This window comes from Thamnophis sirtalis, unplaced genomic scaffold (assembly GCF_051295495.1).
Source record: "Thamnophis sirtalis isolate CommonGarterSnake01/CBP01778 unplaced genomic scaffold, rThaSir2_p1.2 scaffold_6, whole genome shotgun sequence".
In the NCBI taxonomy this organism is placed as follows: Eukaryota; Metazoa; Chordata; class Lepidosauria; order Squamata; family Natricidae; genus Thamnophis; species Thamnophis sirtalis.
The window spans coordinates 50,499,822-50,519,829 of NW_028261386.1; the positions used below are offsets into that span (position 1 = coordinate 50,499,822).

The 20,008-nt window shown below is 37.6% G+C and overlaps 1 protein-coding gene and 1 long non-coding RNA gene across 2 annotated transcripts in view; one reads left to right on the forward strand and one right to left on the reverse strand.

Annotated features, from left to right (window-relative positions):
• Window positions 1-683: 683 nt before the first annotated feature.
• On the reverse strand, window positions 684-3,730 carry LOC148044972 (uncharacterized). Its single transcript, XR_015696951.1, has 2 exons — window positions 3,461-3,730; window positions 684-2,841 (listed from the first exon to the last, which is right to left on the reverse strand). It is a non-coding gene; the product is annotated as an uncharacterized LOC148044972 (long non-coding RNA).
• Window positions 3,731-4,197: 467 nt separating this feature from the next.
• CNIH3 (cornichon family AMPA receptor auxiliary protein 3) overlaps window positions 4,198-20,008 on the forward strand; it is a 71,368-nt gene continuing 55,557 nt past the window's right edge. The window contains exon 1 of the mRNA XM_087717849.1: window positions 4,198-4,432. Within this exon, the coding sequence (XP_087573975.1) occupies window positions 4,352-4,432 (81 nt within the window). The 5' untranslated portion in view covers window positions 4,198-4,351. The remainder of the gene's footprint in view (window positions 4,433-20,008) is intronic.

The window sequence follows — 20,008 nt, forward strand, 5'->3', positions numbered from 1 at the left end:
TAGCTGAAGTGGAGAAATCTGTATTATGTAAAATGGACTAGCTTGGCCTTCTTAATGGCCTATTGACAAAGTGAGGATTGGCAGGAAGCTACAGGCAGCTATTCTGTCTTTTAAAACATGTTTCTTTCTTTTCACATCGAGAAATATTGTGCCTTTTCAATATTTCCTAGGATATTTCATTTTTCTGGGAGAGGGCTGGATGATAACTTCCTACAGTCTGACTTCATGAATTGCCCAGCAGGTAATTTAATCAAAGGCAGAAAAAACAAATAAAACTGACCAAGTGTAGTTTGAGAGTGCAACCACTCATCTAAGGATTATCCGTCTTTATATGCTTGAAATTTCAGAAATGGGACAATATCTGATTTCATCTCATTGTTGGCATGTAACTATCACCAAGCTTTTATCTAAAAGGAAGGCAAAGTAAGGAAACTTTTTGACAGAAAAAATAGAAATTTCTGCAGCTATTATAAAGATAAGATTGTAAGGACTTTTTTTGCATAAATGGAATCAAAGTCTGCTTGATTCCATTTTTCACTCCTTTAAAAAATGTTCTGAAGTAATGTGAAGGATGAATATATGAGAACTAGTCAGCAACGCCTACATTTTCTTTGTGCTTTTGGCCCCAAAATAAACAGAATATAATTTTTTGGGTTGTACCTTCAATTAGGGCAGGAGAAATATTTTGGTCCAGAAACAATCACTTTAATGTTTATTATGAGATATTTCCCAGCTGATATTAAGTCAAACAAATGGCATGTGGGTTTTTCTTCCAACTTTTTACAACTTAATGAGGATCCATGGTCAGATGCCCCTGGCCCTAGCTCCAAGTTTGTTCTTTGCTTTAAATAATCTGTGTTCCTTTACCTTTTAATTGCTATACCCTGCTGGCAAAATATGCAACTTTTTATCCTATTTATCACAAATATTATGATCTGCTGGGGCTATATTTATTAATTACATTTATGTCCTTTCTCATCTCACACAAAATAACACTGGCTGGCTTACTGATAAAACCAAGGGTTAAAACAGTATACATAAAAGGATAAAAACAAATATAAATGCATTTATTAGATAGCTGAAATCTTATTTGGGCATAGTTAACTCTATTTGCAAAGATGAAGGGTGGTTTAAAGGTGATTTCAATAAACAAATTTACAATTTACAAATAAACTATGTTTATAGAGAGTCAGCAAATAACAACGACTTTCATACTAGTACATTGCTCTCATAACCTATATATTATATTTTAGTTGTACTATAGATTTACTTCCAGACAGAATGTTTATCCACAGCCCAGCTGCTGTTTTTCATTCATATTAATGTGGATGGTTATTATTTAGGAACTGATGGAGATGTAACTTAACACTGTATGAATGAAGATTGTTTCTTTGAAGGCTGTATTAGAGTTCTTTTGAACTAAAAATGTAGTGTGATGCACATTTATGTCAATTTGCATGAAACAAGATGTAAAGATGTTTGCAGATATAAAGAAACAAAAAGAACTCTATGTATTGTATACATAGTTCTAGGTTTTGTGGTAGTTACCACAAAATAGGATAATTGTTAAAGTTCATCATATTTGTAATACTTAGCCTGCTATTTGGAGTTGTTTAATAATGCTGTTTTCAGCAAACAAAATTGTCTGGGTAAGTATTAATTTGTTGATTTTACCAATGAATCAATCAATAATATTTATCCAATCAATGACCAGCACAATTGGAGATGAAAGTAAGATATAGTTCAGGAGTATCAAATTGGCAGCCTATGGGCCAGATGCATCATGCACCAAAACCACCCCAGTTCTGCAAAGGGAAAAAAGTCGTGAAACTTCCTGCTGACGCCATGAGTTTGACACCTGTGATATAGTTGGTTAAGATGTAATTAACATTGTTTAAAACATTACTTTTTGTTGGATACATCTTAACTAATAAATTGACCTTCTCAATGAATTCAGATGAACTCTATTCTATTAGACAAAAATGCTGTCAAATTTGATTATTTGAGATCAAAGCTGTTAGAAGGAGGTAACTTAAAATCAGGTGATACCATGTAATGGCTGAACTTGATTTCTCTATACTGGTTTAGATCTAATTGCTAAATAGTTAAGTATTGAGGAAATTAACCAAAGTATAACTTTAGTAAGGAGTAAACAAGTAGAATAAGACTAGAGAACTTGAATACTTTTACTGCCACTCAGGCCAATATTCTAGTTTTGCCAGCAGTATTAGCTGAAGGGTGATTTCAGCACAATTTGTCCTATTCAAAACCATAATTCAGCTTATATAACAATTTGTCCCTCTGCCATAATTTGTTGCTATTGTATATCTCATTTAGTTTTAAATTTATGTAGCTTGTTTGCTGCACCTAGAAGGTTATACGAAATAGAGTCTATTTAAGCTCAAACTAAACAACTGGATTTTTTTTGTGAACAACACAGAATTAATTTTTGACTGCTGCCACAATTTGATTGTTCTGGCATGTTAAATTCTAGAGCATAATTTATATAATATAAAACTTTAGTCTTGTAATTTTTGGATCTTGATGATTGTTTGAGAGGAAGTCCAATAAGCACTAACTTCACAATCCATGCAGCCAGAGCTGAAAAATCAGATTTATGTCTGAATCCAAGATAAATAGATTCTGTAGAAGCACAAGCAAATATAGAAAAAAATTAATGAAGATCTGTTTCGAGTCTGAAAAAAATGGAGGAATTTCAAGGCATCAGTATTTTGGGAAGCCCAAAGATGAACATTAGATGACAAAGATGTACGTTGAATGTGGTGGATCCAAGCACAGTTGAGCATTCTGTGTGACAGATCCTTTTCCATGACTATATTTCTGAAAGTTAAAAAAAAAAACATTGCTAGCAACAAGATCAATAAATAGTAAATAATAGTAAATCTACTTTTACTAAAATCCCAATGCAAAGTCCACTATGATCAGTAAGGTGTGCCATGGAGCTTTCTTCATGAATTAATTTACTTAGCAAAGGCAATCCACTACAATAACATCTGTTTTTAAAAAAAAACACTAACCAATGTCCTAAAAACATAGAAAAATAAAATCTCCGTAAAATAAAACGTTAAGATGTTTTCTTCCACCCGAGCCTTAGTCTTAGTGGGTCTTGACATTATTTTGCCTACTACATGGAGGAAAAGAGCAGCCTTCAACAAAGCAAGTTCCCACTTCTCTCTTGCCTGCCAAGAAGGATGTGTGAAACATCGCTTCAATCCACCGCGCCCTTGTGATTCCCCCCACCCCCCGAGGGACGGCGGCAGATGGCCTCGAGTGGGTAGAAACCAAGAACTTGGCTCAGAAGCCCATCTAGGCTGGCGCAATTTCCTTAGCCGTGTGCCAGAGAGAACGGGCGCGAGTTAAGTTTCGCCCCTCTGGAAGAGAGGGGGAAGCGGAGTCTCGCCTTGTTGCTTCTTTCGGACTTCCGAGAAGAGGCGCCCACCTGGAGGGGACCCGAGCAGGGTCGGGCTCCACTTCACGGCGTCCTCTACTTGCGCCGCGGCAGGTGGGAAGCGAGGAGCCGCTCCTTTGGAGAGGCGTTGAGGCATCCGGGAGCAGCAGGTGGACCGGCTTCCTTGCTTTCTTGCCAAACCGACGGGCATCCGCTGCCGGTGGTGCGGGGAAGATAAGACGTCCCTCTCACCACCACCCCCTTTTTTCCCCTCGTGGTCCGTCGCGGAGGCGATAAGGGGGGGGGGCGGATGACGCCACTGAACCTCTTCGCTTCGTGAATGTCGAACAAAGGAACTTCTGCTGAAGGAGAAAAGGTGGGAAGGGAACCGGTGCCCTTCTCCTGCCGGAGGCTCCTGCCATGAGCGAGAATGCGCGCGCTCCTTCCGGGAAATAAAAGCCACGAACGGACCGGTTTTCCGCCGCTCTGGTCGCCTTGTTGCTCAGATTCCCTGGCGGGTTGAGAGAAATTGGGTGCTCGGGACCTCCCCACTCCTGAGTCCATTCGTTTTCCATTGGGGAGAATTGGTTTTTGGGTTGCCTTCTGAATCATCCCTCCCCCCTTCTCTCTCTCACTGGCGCGTCCTCTTGGGTGGTTTCGAAGTGTCACCCATTTGGATGCGGAGGTGCTGGAGGTGTCCTATTTTCATGTGCTTCTGCCTTATCGGAAGGTGTTTAAGAGAGAAAGGCAAAAGCCTGTCGTACGTCTCACCGGACTTCGTTGTCCTCCGATCAGGGCAGTTTTGTGAAGTGAATTTGTCTGGAGCTCCCCTTTCATTGGGAAACAAGAAGCTCTTCGCGCCTTGCTTCGAGAATCTCTGGGCTTCCCAAAAGTAGGCTGGGAGGCGCGCCGCTTCCACGAGGTTCTTCTCCTGATCCAGTCATGGCCTTCACGTTTGCTGCCTTCTGCTACATGCTCTCCCTGGTCTTGTGCGCTGCTTTGATCTTCTTCGCCATCTGGCATGTGAGTAGATCGTTTCTACAAGTTCCCCTAAGTCCATGCATTTAACTTTCCTCCCCACTTAGGACGAGAACTTAGAATAATAAGAGTTGGAAGGGACCTCCGAGGTCTTTTAGTCCAATCCCCTGCTGGATCAGGAGTCCTTGTACCATTTCAGACAAATGATTGTCCAGTCTTTTTTTTTTTTTTGGAAAGCCTCCAGGGATGGAACACCCTCAACTTCTGAAGGCAAGCTATTCCATTGGTTGATTGCTCTCACCATTACTTAGTTCTAGGTTGCTTCTCTCCTCGGTTAATTTCCAACCATTGTTTCTTATCGTGCCTTTTGGTGCTTTGGAGAATAGTTTGACCTGCTCATCTTTGTAGGAGCTCCTCAGATATTGGAACAGTGCTATCATGTTAACCTTAGTCCTTCTTTTCATTAGATTAGACATATCCAATTCCTGTAACTATTCTTCATATGTTTTAGCCTCCAGACCCCCTATCATTTTTATTGTTCTTCTCTGCACTCTTTCCACAGTCTCAACACCTTTTTTGCATTGTGATGATCAGAACTGGATGCAAAACTTCATTCACACATAATAGTTACCGGTATATGGCTGGGAGATCATTCTGGGATCTGACCAAACTGGAATCTTTTAACTGCCAGTCAACTCAAGCATGACATAGATCAGTTAGAAATTATAGGTCTTCTCCCAAAAAATGTTTTTCAGTGGAGAAGCTGTTTTCAGCTACAGAACACACCTTCCTATTCAGTACATGAGAGCAGGCAATAAGAGAGTGCTTTCTAGTTGCACTACCTAAGTGATTGTCTATTAATTTGGAACAACAGAAGCATGAAGCAACATGCAGACAGATGTACATAGAGTTTCTCCTTGTCATGTGTATGCAAATGCTGGTAGGGCATGGTTCCTTTTTACTTGAGCACACACTTTGGCATGAAAGGCTACATAAGATCCTAGTATATTTGTCACAAACTCATTCTTGATATGTCTATAGAGATTCTCGATCAAACAGGTGATGGTTGCTCCAAAGATGCTTTTCCAAAGGGCAAATGAACTTTCTTGGTTTCTTCCTTGAAAATGTTTTACTTCTCATCCAAGAAGCTTTCTCAGTTCTGACTGAATGATGGGAAATGGAAGGATTTATATTCTTTGCAGATTTTCAGTCATTACCACTCTGAGAGACATTGAGGCCACTGAGGTTTATCAGTAACCACAGAGTCACCTGAATCACAGTGCAAATGGATGTGGAGCCTTCTTGGAGTGCTGAAAGGACTATGTTGTAGACAGGAGATAGATGGTGTTGTATGCCTCCCCCTCTGTTGAGAGAGGGTTGTTCAGTTTTAACATAGATGGCCTTTTTGACCCCCCCTTTCATTCTAGAGGTCCTCTCTATCCAGAATGTGAACTTTGCTGTCTTCAAAATAGTGACCTTTGTTTTTCAGATGCAGATGGACTGCTGAAGCCGGTCTTGATGTTTTTTTCTCCTGTGTTATGCCATGCATTTGTGAAGAAACAACCACTTATTTATGAATTATTAAATTTCAAACCAGGACAGTTATTACTTAGAACAATCCCCCTTTCTTCTTCTGTTATGCTTCTAATGCAGCTCTCTATTTCCTTTCTCATTTCAAAGTGGCTGTTAGGGCCTTAAGGTATGGCTACTGAACAGTCAAGGTAATTTGGATGTCTTGGCAATACCTTATCCAGACTTGAATTTCTGAAGCTCTTCAAACAAGTTTGCTTAAGGAGGAAGGGGACAAATAATAGAATAAATAGTTGGACCTTGGATGTCTTCTAGTCCAACCCACTGTTTAAGGCATTTATAAACATATTTATAAACATTCTCATAAATCAGTCAATTAGTGTTTTACTATAGTGTTGAATGGATGTTCTATCCCCCACTCTGAATTCCAAAATGAGAAGTTAGTTTGATGCCTATTGTGCTAGCTGAATTATAATTTAGAAGACTGTGTGGAGTATCACTCGGATTTATCAAGAGATTACTGAAAACGAAACACTATTGTCATTCTGAATATGGTGTCACATTGCTTTTTCTCCTTTCTGCTGTATCAAGTGACTTACTTATGGCTGACTTACATTGCCACTTAGATTAATAGCTCTTAGGTTGTCATTGTAGTGTTGTTTCTCCTCAAGGTGTTCTAAACTACATCCACCACCCCCTTTTAATGTGATTGAATTAACAATTTCTTAATTAGCTATCTGCCAACTGTTATTTTCACATAGAAAGTTGGACAAGGTACTCTTCATTTCAGGAAATGACTAAACACTAAATGTACTTGCTTTATGTTATCACATAGAGTAAGCATTTATATGTTCTGAATGACATGTGTTTAAGCCCTATAAATATCTTTGAATAGGGACATCTTGTTCTGACAATTGATACAGGCAGTGAGTAGGCTGAGTATGTTCCGCCTTTGCCAATTCTCGCATTGATGCAGAATTCTCAGAATAAACAACATCTTTAAAGAAATCATTTTGTTTGAAAGTAAAATCATAACAGAGACCAAGCTTATTTTTCTAAAATTTTATACTCGTCTATTGTATAAGTATATTGGAACATCTTTCCAAATAGCAAGTCATGATGTTTTAATTTCTGCCTTTAGATCTATTATCCTTCAGCATATTCTATAGCAATTAGCTACTCAAAATTTTAGACAAAATTTTCAATTTCACATTTGCTACTGAAAAGGAAAAGTGTAATGTAAAATCACAGATTTGGAAAACAGGTGGACAGTAAAGCCCTATGAAGCGGTATATAAGTCTAACTGCTATTGCTATTGCTATCAATATACCATTCCACAGTGCTTTACAACACCGTCTGAGTGGTTAACAACAGCATATTTCCCCCAACAACCTGGGTCTTCATTTTACCAAGTTCGGAAGGATAGAAGATTGAGTCCTCCTTGCAGCTGTCAGGACTGATTTCCTGGCTGTGGGCAGAGTTAGCTTGCAGTACTGCATTCTAACCTGTCCTGAAAGGAGGCACTGGGCAATTATTTCAATATTGTTGCTAAGAAATGTGTATGGTGTAGATTTGGTCAACAGAAGTTGAGCAGCACCTAGCCAACTTTGGCTGGTTTTAAAAAGTGAAGCAGGGTTAGATCTGATTAGTGTTTGAATGGGTGATTATTAGAAATATCAAGAATGTAGACTTGGTTGCCAAGCAAATTACATATACTGTACTGTAATCACCAGGAGTCATGCTTGATTCAAAGCAAACTTAATTATTTTAAGGCAGTAAGTCATTTATTTAATACAATATTTTTACTCATTGTCCTATTTGAGATATTGAAATACTTCAAGTGATCTCCAGAGTATAAAGGGGAAAGGAGCAAACATATGACAGATACAATGGTGGGTTTCAAATCCCGTTCCAACCGGTACGGTTGGAATGGGGGGATGGCGGTGTCCTCATGGATGCGCGCAGTGGTGCGCAAAAACGGGCAGTGCATGTATGCATTCTAGCGCCTTTGTGATGCTCCGTGACACTCCAGCTGCTCCATGGAGCATCATGCAGGCGCTGTATGCACCATGCATGTGCGCGGCAGCGCAGAAGCTTTAAAACACAGGTAAGGAGTGCGGGCGGGCGGGCGGGCCCTCCAAAGCACTGTACCGGAACAGTATCTGGTGCTCCGGGATGGCTCCGGTATGCCTGTACCGGGGCGTACTTCCAGCAACCAAGAGCTAGTGGGATTTATATCCTCTAGATTAACCTAGGCTCTATACAGGTTTCTCCTTTTGATGCTAGGAAGGGTATAGTGATCCACAAATGAAGCCATTCCATTTTGTTTTCTATTATAGCAATTCAGGGATTTTGAATGACAAAAAGGCTCTGCCTCTTTTAGCTACTGAATTTTTCTTGCAGTCAAAGAAGTAACATAATAACTGAATGCTTCAAAATGTCACTATACAGTATCTATGGGAATGAAAGCTGGACATAATAGGAAAGATATGAGCATCATGGAAAGTAAGCAGAGAACTGTACGAATTTTATGGTTAATAGATGTGCTCTTAATCGGTGCTCTGGAGTTTGAAGATCTACTTGCTTGATCTCCATTTGGTTCATGTGTGCTACCAAGTAAAAGCAAACTCATTGCTAAAGAACTATAGGGGAAAATGTAGCAACGCTAAATTAATTCTTAAAATGAAAACTTGTTTTATAATGTAATTTATAATGGGACAGATGTTCCATTACTGCTTTTGGGTTCTTCTGAAAAATAATCTAGGATTGTAGGCCCATACCGACATCTAAATAATACAAAATAATGTGCTCTTGAAATAATCTGCTTGTTGAACTGAAACAAAGTAAACACTTAACTTGCTTTAAATAATTTTGTTTAGTAATGTGCTGCCTGATTTCTATATCACATTTATAGTAGAATTCTAGCACTAATAAGACAATATGCAAGCTCTCATAAAATAATTATAGATATGGAATATAATGACCCAATTAAACTCATAGTGTCACCCATAAATACCAAACAATAACAGTTAAAAACTGCACTTACATCTTATAATTATAATTTTATAAAAACTAGATGCAAGTGCTATAAATGGAGACATTTTTTGCTTTAAGGAAGATGACATTAGTTTATTTATGCAGTACCAAAGCAAAGAGATATTTTTGGAAAAAATGGCACTTTAGACAGCTTATAATTGCATAGGCGTTCTGTGTGTGTGTGTTTGTGTGTGTGTGTGTGTGTGTGTGTGTGTGTGAGAAAGATTTAAGTATTTGTTTTGCAATGCTGTGTCCCCTGATTTGTTACCTGTCAAGCTATCCTAATTTTTGAAATTTTCTTTCTCAAGTTTTCCACTTTCAACTTCCTTGTCTAATCTGAGCTTTGAACATATTTCCAATTATTCTTCTGTACTGTAACATAAACGTCCCTTTCTCATTACAGGTAGTCCTCGAGTTATGACCATTTGCTCAACAACAGTTTGAATTAACAACAGCGTTGTAAGGGGTCCTTTACAGCCTTTACAGCTTGTAAAGCACTCCTGACTGTTGCAAAATGTCACAAAGTCCCCTCTTCCCCTGCAGTCATGTGATTGTGATCTGGGTGCTTAGCAACCTGTTTATACTTAAAATTGCTTGGCAAATGTCCCATAATCATATGCTCACCATTTGGAAACTTCCTGACAGTTTCCACAGAAAATCAATGGTTGCAAGCTGCTGCCTGCCACCTGCCCTTCTTATCTCTCAGGGGTGGCTAAAAGAGCTTCCTGCTAAAGGATGATCACTTTGTGCCTGCTTGCATGGTGCTGAAATCCTTCATGCCTGCTTGCACAGAACTGAAATCCTTTAACGGGGAGCTCTTTCAGTCAGTCCCCAAGACAAGAGGGAGCTGAAATGCAAGCAGAATTTTAAACCCCTGAGCATAGAGGCAGTGCAGTAAGGAGTGCAGGATGCCATGGGTGTGTGTGTGTCTGTAGGGGTCCCAGTATATGTTAAATGCTAGTATCCAGGGGCTGAAAATCCTGCTTGGATCTTGGTGGGGAGAATAGCATGCAACCTATGAGGTTTCCCAGCGTTTTCCCCAGTCCTTTGAGGCGCTCCACACTCCTTCCTTGGGATTCTGTCTACTTAATGGCCCGCAAGATCATTTAATGACTGCACTTGGGAGTGCTAAGAATGCGGTAGTTGAGCAAAGCAGTCATATGACCTCGTGCTTAACAACTGCTTCAGTCAACGACCAAGATTTCGGTCCCACTTATGTTCATAAGTCAAGGACTACTTGTATTATGATGAGTAACTTGTATGACACAATTAATTATACAATAAGAGAAAATGGCATTTCTGTTCAAATACATTTTTTCTCTTCACCATACATTATGTGTATTTTTCTTCAAAACACAATATTTCTTGTTTGGCAATTTTTAGGTTTATCCTTTTGTAACATGAAGCAGCATTGAATCTAAAGAAATAAACCTACAAAATAAGTTCCATCATTTACTTGTTTAAACTGTACATCCTGATGATTTGCTACTAAGATTGTGTACCAGACTGATATTAAGGGTGCCAGGCATACAGATTTAACATAACCTGAATATGTCTCTGGAGGCATTTTTCAGAATATGTAGCATGTACAGAGACACTAAATCCTTTTTGTGCTTTTATGAGTTTTAAAAGCTGCAACTTATCACAATATTGCATACATTGTATGAAAAATATTGCTCAAACTTACATTAGAGTGTGATAGGTGACTTTCTACATTTTCGTTCTCTTTCACATCATAGAACACATATAAATGTTGCATTTTTTTAACTGCAGCACTCGTGCAACCAGTTCTAATGAAAAATATATAGAAATGTTGCTACATAATTAGAATGTACTTTAAAAATTAGTTTTATTGAATCCTAGGTTGCTTTTAACACAACCATTACTTTTGTCCAGCCTTTTGTAGCTATAGATTCCTTTTGAAATTAATAACAAGTAAATAAAAGTTCTTATTTAAATAAATTCTTTATTAAAACCTCCCTCCCTCCCTCCTTCATTTACTTATTTATTTATTTATTATTTCTTCAGTAAGCCCTAGTTATCTCTCATCACACTATTGGACTATTGCAATGCACTCCACATTGGGCTATCCTTGAAATCCATTAGAAAGCTTCATCTGGTGCAAAGTGCAACGAGAGCTGGCTTTGGGGCCACTAAGATGGCCAATACTCTACCTCTGCTCCATGAACTTGACTGGCTACTGGTCTACTTTCGAGTGCAGTTCAAGGTGTTGGTTGGTTATGACCTTTAAAGCTCTTAATGGCATAAGTCCAAGCTACCTGCTGAATCGTGTCATTCCGCTAACACAAGCCCATCATAGTCACATTACTGGAAAGGGCCAACTACAGATCCTGTTGATCAAAGAAATCTGACTATTGGAAATGATTATCCAGTGACTATCCAGAAGAAGAGCCTTCTCCGCCACAGGACTTGCCCTTTGGAACATTTTATTCCCTATGATAAGATTCCCCCCCATCCTATCCTTCTTCAAGAGCCTGAAGAGCTGCTGGTTGGCCTGAGGTCCAAATGAGGAAGTTCCACCCTAGAGGTGGCTGCTGGCAGACTCCCCCTCCCCCCTGGTTTCTGCTCTCTCAACCCATCCATCTTTTTATTACCATATTGATGTATTATCATTTTCTTTTCCAATACTGCTTATTTTATTGTTCTATTATTTTACTTGTGTTTTGCTTACTCTCTTTTCATTTCTTCCTTTTTATTGTTGTAAATTACCTAGAGTAGACCTACAGTGAGATACACAGTGAATAAATAGACCAAATAATAAAATAAATAAATTAAATTTCTGGGTATTTAAGTATATATAAAAATAAACTACATACTATCTGCAGTCCTTATATTTTATGTGTTTGATTTTTAAAACTGCTTTTTGAAACATTGTAGTTTTACTGAATATACAGAAAATACAAAGCAAATTCTTAAGGGGGGGGGCGATATTGGGTTAGTGTGCATAGAAGGTTATGTTCAATAAGTAACTGAGTTGGCCCTCAGTTCAAGGGTATGTGACTGCATAATTAAGAACAAGAAATCAAACAACAATGCAAGAAAAGAAATCAAACAACAATGCAAGAAAAAAATTAAGACACTGCAGCCAAATTTTCATTTTATGTACCCAGTATTTATTAGCTTCCATCCATTGCTGCTTGTCCTGCTTTCAAATGCTTTGGAGAATAAGTTGACTCCCTCTTTGGGGCAGCCCCTGAGATATCGGAACACTGCAATCATGTCACCCCTAGTCCTTCTTTTCATTAAACTACTAGACATATCCAATTCCTTTATATGTTTTAGCCTTCAGTCCCCTAATCATCTTTGTTGCTGTTCTCTGTACTCTTTCTTGAGTCTCAACATCTTTTTTATATCATGGCAACCAAAACTGGATGCAATATTCGAAATGTGGCCTTACCAAGGCATTATAAAGTGGTATTAACACTTCATGTGATCTTGATTCTATCTCTCTGTTAATGCAGCCTAGGGTTGCATTGGTTTTTTTGGCAGCTGAAGCATACTCCTGGCTAAGTTATCGTCCAATAGGATTCCAAGATCCTTCTCACAGTTATTACTATTGGAGCCAGGTGCCACCTAGTCTACATCTGTGCATTTGTGTGTGTGGGGGGGGGGTTTGCCTAAACTTAGAACCTTACTTTTTCACTATTGAATTTTATTTTGATAGATAGTGCCCAGTGTTCACGTCTGTCAGGAGTTTTTTTGTATAGTAAACCTATCTTCTGGAGTGTTGGCGATTCCTGCAAGCTTGGTGTAATGGTACAGTCAGAATTTTAGGACATGTCAAAAATGCTTGAGTGAAATGATTATTAGATAGCACCAATCTGAAAGCACTTCTTCCCTCCTTTACTTTCCAGAGAACTAAAGAGGTATCTTTCTGAGGTGTTATAGAAAAAGTTTGAAGATTATTTCTCAATAATTAGATATGAAAATGTATTGTCTTTTATTTATTATTTAAGCTTATAGTATATGCTTGATTTCCAACGATTTTGAATGGTTGTATAGTTGCATAGGATGATTTAGGACATTGTTACTTTATGCCACATCCATTAGTTAAAATAAAAAAGTTAAATAAAAAATTGGGAGAAAAAAGTTAAATAGATAGATAGATAGATAGATAGTTTGCAATCAAGTATCAAAAACCTCTGCTCCTACCATTTTTACCTAGATGATCTGAAGTTAGAGGGGAAAACAGGATCTGAAATACAATTGCCGCTTATTATTGTCCACATATACAGCCAGTATATTGCAATAGACTTTGGCCTGGACAAATGTGTCATGCTTACCATTACCAGGAGAAAAATAGTGAAAACAGAAGGAATCAAGATGCCCTATGGAAATACCATCAAGTGTCTGGATAAAGAAAATCATTTCAAATATTGACAACATCAAATATATGGAAGTCAAGAAAAAGGTTAATAGTGAATACACCAGGAGACTGAAGATCTTAACATCCAATCTCAATGGAGAAATACCATCAAGTAATTAACACTTGGACAATTCTAGTCATTAGATACACAGCTGGAATAGTGGGCTGGATTCAAATAGAACTAAAAGCCCTGTATTGCTTGAGCTCTATTGAGGAAAATAAAACATAAATTTAGTAAAAAATAATCATGATACATTGACAGTACCTTCAACATGATGAAGCCAATGACCCAAACATTGAAGGCCCAAACATTTTTTCTGTCTAACTTGGTTTCCAAGTCCCTATAATATCTTAAATGATATTATCCAATGGAGACAAAAATAATTAAAAATACCTTATTTGCTATTGCTGCAAGAAATCAATAATTTTTAAAAAAGTTGTAAGTATGTCATTTGTTCAGAAATGTGATTTTTCTGAAACTTAATCCTATTTAGCTTTACTTTATGGCTATAATCTTGTAGTGTACCATACAGCAATAGCAATAGCAGTAGACTTATATACCGCTTCATAGGCCTTTCAGGCCTCTCTAAGCGGTTTACAGAGAGTCAGCATATTGCCCCCAACAATCTGGGTCCTCATTTTACCCACCTCGGAAGGATGGAAGGCTGAGTCAACCCTGAGCCGGTGAGATTTGAACCGCTGACCTGCTGATCTAGCAGTAGCCTGCAGTGCTGCATTTAACCACTGCGCCACCTTGGCTCTATATGTTATTCAAGACAATGGTTCAAATTAAAAATTCACTGTATACTGTTTATAAAACATAATTTATTCCTGATATCAATATTATTATAATGATACCTGCACAAAAGCCATGTATTAAAATTAGAAGTATGATAACTAGGCTGCAGAGTTTGAACAACCAGTAAATGACAGTTAACAAATACAGAAAATATTATTTTTGTTATATAGAGGTAATCTGGATTACTACAACCCAGAATATATTTAACTCCCTCACCTTGCTCCCATTTGCCATAAGTTATTAATTATTATTAATTATGATGTACACAACTTATTATGTAGTGTATGAAGTTCCTTGTAACCTTGGGAACAACTTTACCATAAACAGGTTTCTGCATTCGTCTGAAAATAGTTCCAGATGTTCCAAAAGTCTGCATTTGAAACGAACCATGAATTTTCTTATAGTGTCATGCCTCTTTCATTGCAGAATATCAGCCGACACATTTTGTTCAACTGCTTTTATCTTGTCAGCAGTAAAAATGTGTTTACTGTTGGAGAGCTACCCCCAAAACTACTTTTAAAGAAAAGTAAAGGTTTCTGAGTATAGAGAAAGGTATAGTAAGTGAAAAAGGTAAATCTGCAAATATATTCAATAACATCATTTGTATCATTATTTTTGTATTTTTATCTGCTGTGTCAATGTCAATTTTAAATATTTTATAATTACCAAGATGCATTTGGAACAAGAGAATATGAGGATGAGAAAATATAACATGTTTATTTTAACACAATACTTTTATAATTAAATCAGCTTTATCATCTGGTCTTGTGGTTAATCTTTATCAGAAATTATATAAAATCATTGTATCTCTGTTTTGATTGTTCTGACTCTTTTGAGCTATTTTCAATATTGTCTAATGCAGTACTTCTAAGGTTACTATTTAAAGAATTCTAGCATTCCTGGAGCTTTAGAGAGTTAGAGACCGTTCCTTCTTAATTATTCATGGGAAACTGTGCGGGGATGAGAAGCAAGTGATGAAACATACATCATAACATGGCAATGCAAACTATGCCCTTTGTATACTTGCACTGCAATGTCACAAAGCAAGTGCAAAAGGGTCTTGCAACATGTTCTATCATTTTGGCTTCAAGTTAAAGAACAGATGCCAATATAATTACTGCTGTTTAAGGACGAGAATGTTAAGAAATGGTTATTGTACCTACTATAAATCTTTCCAGATTCTCAGGAAAATATTGTTAATAAATTGGTACCTTGAGATATGGAAAATATCCCATTACAAAACATTCTGATTGGATGCTTAGTGTGCTTCAGGTTGCAATCCTATATTCATTTGCTAGTAAGCCTCAACTTGGTGACATTTATTTTTAATTGGACATATATAGGATGGTGCCGCAAGGCTGTCTTGCAATTACTGCAACTGGCAGTAAAGGATAAATATGAAGTGAAACATATTTCATTTCAATGAAAAGGTGACAGTATGGAGGGCTCTTGCTCCATGTATCAGTCAGCTGTCCCACTTCATGGTACTCCATATCATTCAGTGTCAAAGCCTGGATTCCATAGTTATTTATAAAACATAGTTTTTTATTAACCATTTGGGGATTTTTTCTCTTCCTGCTGAAATTTATTTCCAAATAGACTTGTTGAACTTCTAGAAAGTTTTGCTCATTTCCCCATGTGTGTAATCATTAAACAGTACATCCATAGGCTGTATGACATTACAATGATATCCAACTTCTTTTGGCTAGAGAGCTACAAGAGTATAGAAGGGAAGATATTGTAGAAGCATAGGCAGCAGCACAAACAGGCTGAAGAACAGTTTTTATCCATGGGCGGTCAGACTCCTGAATGAAAAATAACTCTACAACAACATAGTACGACTGACTTGCAGGGCCGGCGCGATGTGCAATAAGTTCACATGGTGCAATAGGACTGGGTGTTTGTTAGTAGGATTCACTGGCCTAGGGATTTTTTTGTTTTTCACTGTGAGTTGCATTGTGTTGGGCAGGGGTGCACGAAGGGAGGCTCATTGTATACATGTACTCTGACAATAAAGGTTTGAATTGAAATACTCCTTATTTATGTTTGTGCATGGAATACTGGCATTTAACACTGTTAAATTCCTTCCTCTGTAAATAATCTGCAGTTCTTTTCTTTATTGGTAACGGCCCTGGGACAAAATCCTTTTTCAGTATTTTAGTTCTCCTTTCTGATAAAGAGAAAACATTACAGCCATTTCTTGCATTCCTTTTTTTTTTTTAACAGAAGGAGAAAGCTACTAAAGTAGAAGGGGGCCAAAGACCTGTTTACAATGCATTTTGAATAGTTTTGATAGATTTTATGGAGGGAACAGTCGTCCTTTAATCCTGCCAAACAAAAGACCCAATAAAATTGGTTTTGTCTGGCTTTAGAACTTTTAAGGCCTATAATGGTTATCTTAAGTTTATGCAAGGTTTAAAGGATCCCTTTAATTCCCTAAACCTATTCTTAATGGTTCTTTCATTTTGGAGAGTTCTGTGAGCTCAAGAAAGATGTTGCTTTTATACTCTTGGTGGAAAGACAGCACTTATGATGGCCTACTCAAAGATTTGGGCACTACCCATCCTCTTCCTTTGCTTGTTTTCAGAAATTTATTTTATAATATATATTTTTATCCACATTTTTGGGACTGATTTTTTAATTATACAAATTAGCTGTTTGATCACTTCATTGCCTATTTTTTATTGATTTTAATTTATTTCTTTGCTTATTGATTCATTTTTTGTAAGATTGTAAGTCATACTATACAGCAACATGAAAACAATGTTTGTCCTCTGCTTTTGCTGAAAGGGAAAATTAATCTAAAATTGAAGTCAATACATACACCTTCAAAATTTGGTTCTATAGCTTGACTTGGACAATATTCAGTGTAATATTTAAGTGATGACATGTGATTTGTATTCTGTGAAGTTTCAAATCATCCTTATTTAAATGTCAAAGTTCTTTGTGTTGCGAGTCACCTAGCAGAGATTTCAATATTGATTTTCAAATAATTATATTAACATTATGCATGCTTAAATACCACTGGGCTTTTACAAATATAATTATTTGTTACAAGGAATGCTGTTTTGCAGGTGACTGAGTGTGAAACTGAATATGTGAGATTGAGATAAACAGGAGTTGCTACTCTTGTAGCATTCTCCTAACTACATAATCAGCATGTATTCCTGACCAGCTTGATCTTTATTCTGGGATAGTTACAAATTTACCCAAGTTCTTGAGCATGATTTTTGCGTCCTTCTCATCCTGTGTTTGAAGATGGTTTGGGAATTTAAAGCCGCCATACCTTCCTTAGGCTTGTTCCACAACATCATAGGTCACAGAGCTGATGGACAATGTATCTGACATTATATACTCGAGGGACATTAAATGAAATCTGATATTGAGGAATATTTGTCTCTTGTCATGGATAGATAATTTCCTCATGACCCCTTGGTAGCTTAGACTAGAGCTACTAGCCTCTGCAAAGTGGTTGGGTTAATTTGGATGGCACCTGGTGAATTCAAAAATTTTCCACATGGCACCTGAAGATTTCTCAGCAGTTTGAAAGTTGGATGTCTAGTTAGCTTCTGGAATGCAGAGGTAAGTTGGGTGCAAGATTGGATTGTTTCTGAATGATCTCTCTCACCCATTAAACCTGCACCACTCTCTGGTTCTCTGAAGAACTCTGGGAAATGAATCAGATGAAGAAATATAATGTGGACTGATAATGTTACCTAGTTTGGTAATGAAAAGTGCAAAAAAAAAACAACCAACCCTCCAACCCAACCAAGCTCAGAGATCACCAAGGATCCACATGAAGAAATACTTTAAGCAACCCTGGCACGGAGGTGGGTTGCTCCCAGTTCTGCCCTGTTCGGCTGAACCAGTAGTGGTGGTGGGAGGCTCCACCCATCTGCCTGGAGAGCTTCTGTGCATGCACAGGTGAGCACGAGCAAACCAGTAGTAAAGCGGCTAGCAACCCACCACTGCCCTGGTAGTACATGAACAATTAGTATTATTGCACATAGATAGAAGCTCAAGTTCAACAACTCTGCATTGATTAGAGTGGCAAAAAGAACAATTTCTCGCTGCATCTGTAGAAGGTCGACAAGATGCACTGTTTAAGGGACCTTCCTTCTTCTTTGAGTGGTGGATTGGAAGAGCCAGTCAGTGCAAGTTGTTATCAGGCAGATCATTTCTTGGATAAAATTTTCTCCAACTAGAAAGCAGGCTCCAAGCTAGACTGCATCTCATGAGATGGCTTTGAATTTGTGACACTCAAGAGTGGAAGGTTTGTTGTGATCTTAAATCTTCTACCTGTAGACTTAATCCATGGCAGCAGGGAGATGGATCCAGCTAGTAGTCACTAGCTCTCTTGCAATGGAGGCTCTGGGTGAGGACCTTAATTTTCCAGTATCTGCATTTGCACAGACAATGGCATACATAAAGTGTTACTTTGCAGACACTGATTGTCGATATGAGGAAGGTGGCAAGAAAGTTGTACTTAAGAGAGCATGAAAACATCATTCTCATTAGTAGGCCACCCTCTCTATGGAACAGCTAGTCCCCTAGCTTTTTATTGTTTAGGAGGCAACTTCCTCTTTCAGGGGATTATTGGCAAAGTGAATTTGGAAAACAGCACTAGCTTTGTTTTAAATAAAGTTTTTAATATTCTGGATTTTATGTATGTTTTTGATATTTTATGTTAAACCACCCAGAATCACTTACATTTAAATTTACATAAAAGTAAATGTAATTTAAAAATACACAGGGCATTGAGCAATACTGCCATTAGAAGAAAGCTGAGCAGCCACTAACATACTTTGTTAAATTGAAACATGCTGTTCAATTTTATATCCCAATAGCACATAGCAATACGATGAGAAAGTAGATAACAAAATTGGCCCACGCTTAGGGAGAATTGTGGTCTACTTCCTTATATACTTCCTAGCAGGGTTCCCCCCCTTTAAGTGTTTTTATTCTTCTTGATTCCACCCACAGTTCTTCTGCTGTTCCATATGTTACCCTTTGTGTAAAATTCTGGAGTGTATGTTTTAATTTCCTAATAGAGTTCCTTTCATTTTTTAATTTTCTATAGGTCAATTATTACTAATGCATTAAGCCAGATAAACACACTTTATCACTTCCTGCTAAGAAAAGTATCCATTCTTTTTTACATCTTTCTTCTACCTACAGGGGTTACTGATGTCAATAAAATGTATGTGTAACATCAATGTAGGCATTTAAACAGAAATGTAATGGATGTAAGGGGGAAAGAATGGATAAAAATCTGAATTAGAAAGAGTAGAAACTATGATGCTGGGAAGTACTTTAAAGGGCTTACTAATAAATGTTTTTGAAGAAATTTAAGACAAATTGGCAAAAATTAATATTGTATGTTCATATTGTGTTTTTTTTGCAAATTTGGAATTAATAAATGAAGCTCTTACATGAATAGAAGTGTAAAACTCAAGCAATCTACTTCCTTTTAAACTATAATATGATTATGATTCAGAGTCACAGTGGTGCAGTGGTTAGAGTGCACTACTGCAAGCTACTTCTGCTGATCACCAGCTGCCAGCAGTTTGGCAGATCAAATCTCACCGGGCTCAAGGTTGACTCAGCCTTCCATCCTTCTGAGGTTGGTAAGATGAGGACCCAGATTGTTGGGGTTGATATGCTGACTCTGTAAACCAGGGCTATAAAGCACTGTGAAGAGATATATAAGTCTAAGTGCTATTGGGTTAAGACTAGTCAATTGGAGTCAGTAAAAAGCCAAAGATAGCTGAGAGTTTGAAGTGATTTGAGATGTTTCATCTATGATAATTAGTTATTTTATTTTTAATAAGACATTTTGTTTTAGTATTAGAAAATAATATTACTGTAA